This window comes from Copadichromis virginalis, linkage group LG18, assembly GCF_057382275.1.
Source record: "Copadichromis virginalis isolate Kocher_CV1m ecotype Utaka linkage group LG18, C_Virginalis_male_GT1.1, whole genome shotgun sequence".
NCBI classification, from domain to species: domain Eukaryota; kingdom Metazoa; phylum Chordata; class Actinopteri; order Cichliformes; family Cichlidae; genus Copadichromis; species Copadichromis virginalis.
This window is the reverse complement of record NC_140635.1, coordinates 28,699,181-28,705,503: the sequence shown is the minus strand read 5'-3', so window position 1 is coordinate 28,705,503 and position 6,323 is coordinate 28,699,181. Positions and strand designations below refer to the sequence as shown.

The following is a 6,323-nucleotide window of genomic DNA, read 5'->3' as shown; positions in this document are numbered from 1 at the left end:
GGTAAAAATAAATAATTGAAATGGGTATATATTTGTTTTTTGTTAAGTTGCCTAATAATTATGCACAGTAATAGTCACCTGCACACACAGATATCCCCCTAAAATAGCTAAAACTAAAAACAAACTAAAAACTACTTCCAAAAACATTCAGCTTTGATATTAATGTGTTTTTTGGGTTCACTGAGAACATGGTTGTTGTTCAATAATAAAATAATATTCCTCAAAAATACAACTTGCCTAATAATTCTGCACTCCCTGTATAAACTCGTTTTTCAGCATCACTCTGACACTGGATGTTTGTCATTTTAGAGATATTGGGCAAATGCAAGAAAGAATCCTACATGTTTCTTTAAAGTCATATCCTGGTTGAAAAGGCTCCACTGTCATGCCATTCAGAAGTCTCGGGTTACAGACGATGTCTCCAAGATTTGAATTGTAAAGCAGAAAATTAGAGGTCATCCAGGTCTTTGTGTCTTTAAGACATTCCTGCATTTAACTAAGTGTGTGTTATCTGGCTGCATGGATAGATAAAGTATCTTCTGCATAGCAGTGAAAATGTATACTGTGCTTTCTAATGATACTGCCTAAGGGAAGTATACTATAATACCATAAGAACTGGTCCTAACACGGAATCCTGCCTGCAAGATTCCTGGATTCCTACTCTCCACTCTAACCCTCTCAAGGCAGGCGTTGCAGATTTGCAACAGTTAAAAGCTAACAACCTGATTACCCCACATACATATTTTATGAGGTTTTTTTTACTCAGAAGTACCACTGCAGGTATTCTTTTGTGCATTAGCAACACAAACTTAATTTGCGCCTGAGAGGGTTAATAAAAGCCCACAAAGTCTACACTGAAAGCAAATATGCACACGCTTCAATGGCATGTCAGCGTGCACAAGACGGTCCCAAGGGAGTGCTCAGTGTAAGAAACTTCATGACCCTGCCTAATTGATATGTGGTTTTATGTGTGTGTATGAGACCAAGTGAGTGTGTGTAGGAGATGAAGAACAAAATACACATTTAACACTCCAAGCTAACCTCACCTTTCTCTAAACAGCACTTCAGACTCTAGGAGAAAATGAACAGTCCTGCCAATCATGTGCTAATTTAGGCTCTCTGGGATGTCTGAGTCTGGAGCCTGTCAGTGTGACAGTCCATATCTCGCTGAGATTTTAAGACAACCGTGAAACAATGGAGCCAAGAGCAGAGGAGACCTCAATCTATTAAACACGCACACACACAATACCTTGTTGCATCTTCACATTTTCTCCCACACTCACCGACACACACATTCATGACAGAGGGCAGCTCTTTCGATGTGTGCGCAGTTAATGTGGCGGTAACAGCTACTTATTGAATGAAATATGGCTGACATGGAGGGTGGACTGAGGCAGTCTCTCAAGGGCTGTGAGAGAACCCTTCAAACCCTTGAATATATGAGCTCAGAAACTGTAAACATGCAAATGCATTCTTAGTCTCTGCTTTATTTTACACGTTTGCAAAATTGTAAAGTTGAGGGTATAATAGCAGAAAATCTTTATAGGAATATAGCATGCAAGCATTGGATGAACCAGTATAAAACATTAAACTGAATTAATGACTCCATACACTGAAATTAAGCAAATTCTCTGATATGCAAAACAACTATTATAATAGTCATAAGTTGGCTTGGTCTTCATACTCTGGGCTCCCTTAAAAATAATGGGATGCACCAGATTGTCCACTGTGGACGTGAGCTGAGTACTGGGGTCGACACATAAGGGTGTGTAATCACCTGTTCGGAGTATCAAGTGTTTCATTTTTTTATCCTGTTGAATTTGTAGAACTTCATTTACTGCGTAAATCTTTTTATTAATGTAAGGGAAAAGACAGAAGGGTAACAACAACGTGTAACAACTAAAAAATGAGGCACCCGGGAATGTAACTATTTGTGTGTGCAGTCTGTGAGCTAAGAATATTTACATGAAATGATTTGTTAGTGTTACAAACCCATATTTAAAAATTATATTCACTGAGAAAAAAGAGACACTATTATTATTATTGTTCAACTTATATATTTTCATATACTGCATCTCCCCCCAAAGCAGTCTCGCAAGACAGCAGTCACCATGAAACACCTATGGGCACTCATCCATCCATCCATTCGCTTCCGCTTTTCCTTTTCAGGGTCGCGGGGGGCACTGGAGCCTATCCCAGCTGTATTAGGGCGAGAGGCAGGGTACACCCTGGACAGGTCGCCAGTCTGTCGCAGGGCTAACACACAGGGACAGACAACCATTCACACTCACATTCACACCTAGTGGTAATTTGGATTATCCAATTAACCTAACCCCACAAGCTGCATGTCTTTGGACGGTGGGAGGAAGCCGGAGTACCCGGAGAAAACCCACGCAAACACGGGGAGAACATGCAAACTCCACACAGAAAGACCCCGGCTTGATGATAGAATTGAACTCAGGACCTTCTTGCTGTGCGGCAGCAGTGCTAACCACCGTGATGGGCACTCGTTTCTGCTTTAAAAAACAAAAAAATTCCCAGGACCATTGCTTCCATAAGATAAGATAAGATAAGATAAGATAAGATAAGATAAGATAAGATAAGATAAGATAAGATAAGATAAGATAAGATTAGGAATGAAATACTATATACATTAGAATAAAGAACTATACAAAATAGAATAAATAACACGCATCTAAATGTTAGAGAATTTTTAATAGATCTTTGCTGGAGTGCCATTCATTCATTCATTCCATAGATTTCAAATCATCATTAACTGCTTGGCATGTCTCTGATATAATGTCCAAATTTCCGGCAACAATGAAGGCCACAGCGAGTGGGCGTTACGCCGTTGCTTAGTAACGGCTGTTTACCTCCTTCTCCGACAGCTAAAGTAACAACCGTCAACTTCCACTGCAAGAAACAGTCAGAAATTCACAGAACAGGACCTCAGACTTAAAGCAGATAAACATCTTGTGCAACAGCAGGTGTCCGTGACGGTCTGCTTCTACTAGCTACAGGTTTGCTGTTTCTGTGAATTGCAGCCCTGTTGTTCACAGGCTGCTCATGCTATGCAGTTGTTGGGCAGGACACTCGTTGCTCTAAGTGGGTCACACATTTTTCAAGTTTGTCTTTTCACTGCCCTACACATCCTATTAAGAAGATGTATAATAATTATAATTAGTATTTTTGTTGTGTCTTCACCTGGATGTTGCTTTCTGCTAAAGCAACTTGCAAACCGGATGGTGAAAAGATTTTAATGACAACGTTAGCTTCACGTGTTCCTCTGCTTGTCATCAGTATTTCATTTTTTGATTTTGTGAGATGACAAAAACGGTAGTTCCTGAGTAATCACATTAAAACGCTCATCTGGTAGTTATTATAAGAAGACCATAAGCAGCAAGACTCTCAAAGGCTGCTATATATGTCCTGTTTTGGGCAACAAAAAACAAACATTATTATTCATTTATGTAAAGTTGAACAGGATAAGAGGTGTTTCTGCTCTCAGAGTACACATGAAATAAGTAATTAGACTGCAACTATGGGACGTGGTGAAGGGAATTTACACCCGGTGAAGATGACAGACTTTGAAAGCTGTTGCTTTCAAAGTCTGTCCTACAGTACGTGAACAAGTACCAACACAGACCCCCTGAGCATCTATATGTAAATGTTGCCCTTTATTCTAGACAGCATTTGGTTTTTATTTAGACTTGTTCTCTGCATTCATATTGTTTTATAATGTTGAGCTGCTCTTTGAGTTTGTGTGTGGCCCACCTCTAGAGCCACACAGTATCGAAATTCTTCCAGCCAGTGATCAGACCAATGAGATACGCCTCTGATACATTTCTGACACAGATCACCTGTGATTTTAGGATTGGCTGAGCACCTGTGGAGCAGCTGGAAATGAAAGGCACTGAGATGTTAAAGTCCTCAGGCTCGAAAGGAACAGGTGGGTACAGGATTAAATGCAAAGCACGAAGGCAAAAGAAATAACATTAAAAAGTGATTATGGTGATGATTGTCAGGGGGACCAACAAATGCTCACGCACCAGCCGAACCTCTCCTCGTGTATAAAGCTAAAGAGGACAAAGAACAGACTGAGAACGTGAATGTGAAGTGTGAAGACCTTAAGGCTCCAGTGGAGCTTTTAATGAAGGTATAGCAATGCAACTGGTCCAGCTTGTCCACACTTCATGCTCTGTCCACAGAGTGCTTTTTTCTTTGCATGTCTGAAATGTTTTTGCTTAACTTTAAAGTGAAAATGTTATCTTTCAGTTCCTCAGAGCTCTGAAGGACAAATACTTCCAGCTGGCTGTTAAACTCTGTCACATGAGTACGTATCTGCTATACATCTATCTGTCGGTCAATGAATAAGTCAGCGAACCATCAAGTTAGTCAATGCTGCCTCTTCTCTCCTCGCTCCAGTTCTCATCTACGAGCCAGACAATCCTGAGGCCTCAGAGTTCCTCCCATTGATCCAGAAGAAGCTGCTGGAAGGTGACAGTTGTCTTTGTACAAACACTTTAGGCTGCATGTTACAGACTAAACATCGAAGGTGTTGTTTGATTTTTCCATCAGAGCAACATGCAGAGAAAAGCAACGAGGAAGAAAGTGATGATGATGACATTGATTCTGGAAGTGATGAGGACCCCTCTCATAGCTCATCTTGCTCCTCTTCATCAGCCTCAGATGATGATGATCATGGTGATGATTATGAAAAGGAAAACCATGTTTACAAACACAAGCCATGCCCTCCTGCTCATATTTACCCTTATTAAAGCTGTACGACCTGTCTAGCAGGTCGTACAGCATATATTGTGTTTATTTTAAGGCACACTGCTGCTGCCCACAGTTGCAGTCTTTTCAGTGTAGACACAGTGACAGTTACATATTCTCTCATATTTTCACCTGGAATTAAAGGAGCTCATGTGGACTGAGCGGATGCCCTCATTTCCTGAAAATGTGAACTGATAAATCGCTGATAGATCAGCCGTGAAAATATACGGACAAACCACACACACGCTTCCTGATAAATCCGATAAACATTTGCACGTTGACCTGCAGAAGAGACTGTAAATGAATCCACTCGATCAGAGTCATATCCATTTTGAGAATCATTATGTGATTAAATGTAAAATACCTTAACCTGTTTGAACTGATGCTAAAAATGCATTGGAAAATACAACCCTGCAGTTTTATGACCAGACATGCTAAAACTGAACACTAGGAACACACAGCACATACAGTTAGCAGCTAACTGCTCAACACAAAGAAGCAGCTGAGGAGTTTCGGCCTATAGATCTGATGATATGTAAATGCTGCATTCGTGTTCCTCATTCTTGTTATAATAACAGATATTTAAAAGTCAAAAATCTTCTAAGCGGTTATGTTTGATCATCACTTAAAGTGTCATCAGCAGTCTCCAACTATTGGTCTCCTAGCAGCAATCTGGACACTCTGCAGCCAACTTGGCCAACCCTTTGATGCTGACTCTAGCAGTTATGTTAAAACATTATCTAAACTGTCACCGGGACATACAAAAACATGTTTATGTATCATCATTCAGATTGCATGAAATTCAACAAAAAAACACTTTCCCCTGGAAGTTTGCACGTCTGCCACCATGTTTGCTGAATCCTCCCATGGCTTTGATTTCAGGATTCTTTAAACATCAGCTCTCTCTCTGTGAAGATGATAAGCGATGCTGCATGACAGGGAAAAGATGTGGTATAAGGAGTATGTAAATTTCACAAATTTGTGCATGAAACAAGAGAGACCAAAGTCATGATTTCTTACTTGTTTTGTTTTTCAGTTTTCACTGTGGATGAGAGCTGTAACGTGACCCAAACAAAAGAACTGATTCTGGAGTCCATCTGGTCCACTCTCCAGTCTTTTGTTATGGCGGCAATTAAATTAGCACAAATAAAATGTTAGCCTATGTAAACTCATAAGCAGTGAAGACCTTTTATGTGCCCTGTTTTAGTGCAGATGTAAATCCCAGCAGCTAAGCCTCCTTGTTGAATGCCATCAGTCTGAGTTTATCTTTATGCATCTCCACATGTCACTTGTGAGTGTAGAAAGATATGATTGGCTCCTGATAAAGGCTGAATAAATTGCAGCGGCTGAATGAACATAATGGCTGGTCCCTGTCTGTGCACTGGATCCAGAGGCAGGCGTGAGGATGACAGAAAGGACACTAAGCCAGCGCCCGCCATGCTTTGAAGTCTCGGCGTTATTGTCCGTGGCGAGGTTAAAGCAGTGAGTAGGTCAGAAATTATGATGTAGGCAATGTTTTCATCTCATGAAGGTGAATATTACAGACA

General features: G+C 40.5%; 1 protein-coding gene across 5 annotated transcripts; it reads left to right on the top strand.

The window, feature by feature from the left end:
* Positions 1-2,848: 2,848 nt before the first annotated feature.
* Positions 2,849-5,951, top strand: erich2 (glutamate-rich 2). Of its 5 annotated transcripts, none has more exons than XM_085440504.1 (8): positions 2,849-3,020; positions 3,873-3,949; positions 4,053-4,156; positions 4,276-4,333; positions 4,426-4,497; positions 4,579-4,704; positions 5,659-5,736; positions 5,813-5,951. In XM_085440504.1, exons 2-8 carry the CDS (start codon positions 3,904-3,906, stop codon positions 5,932-5,934), a joined length of 606 nt encoding a protein of 201 aa, XP_085296630.1. In that variant the 5' UTR covers positions 2,849-3,020; positions 3,873-3,903; the 3' UTR covers positions 5,935-5,951. The 5 variants fall into 5 exon arrangements, with proteins under 5 accessions (XP_085296630.1, XP_085296629.1, XP_085296627.1 ...); XM_085440503.1 differs by having other exon boundaries at positions 4,026-4,156; positions 5,659-5,727; XM_085440501.1 differs by having other exon boundaries at positions 4,026-4,156.
* The last annotated feature ends 372 nt before the right edge of the window (positions 5,952-6,323 follow it).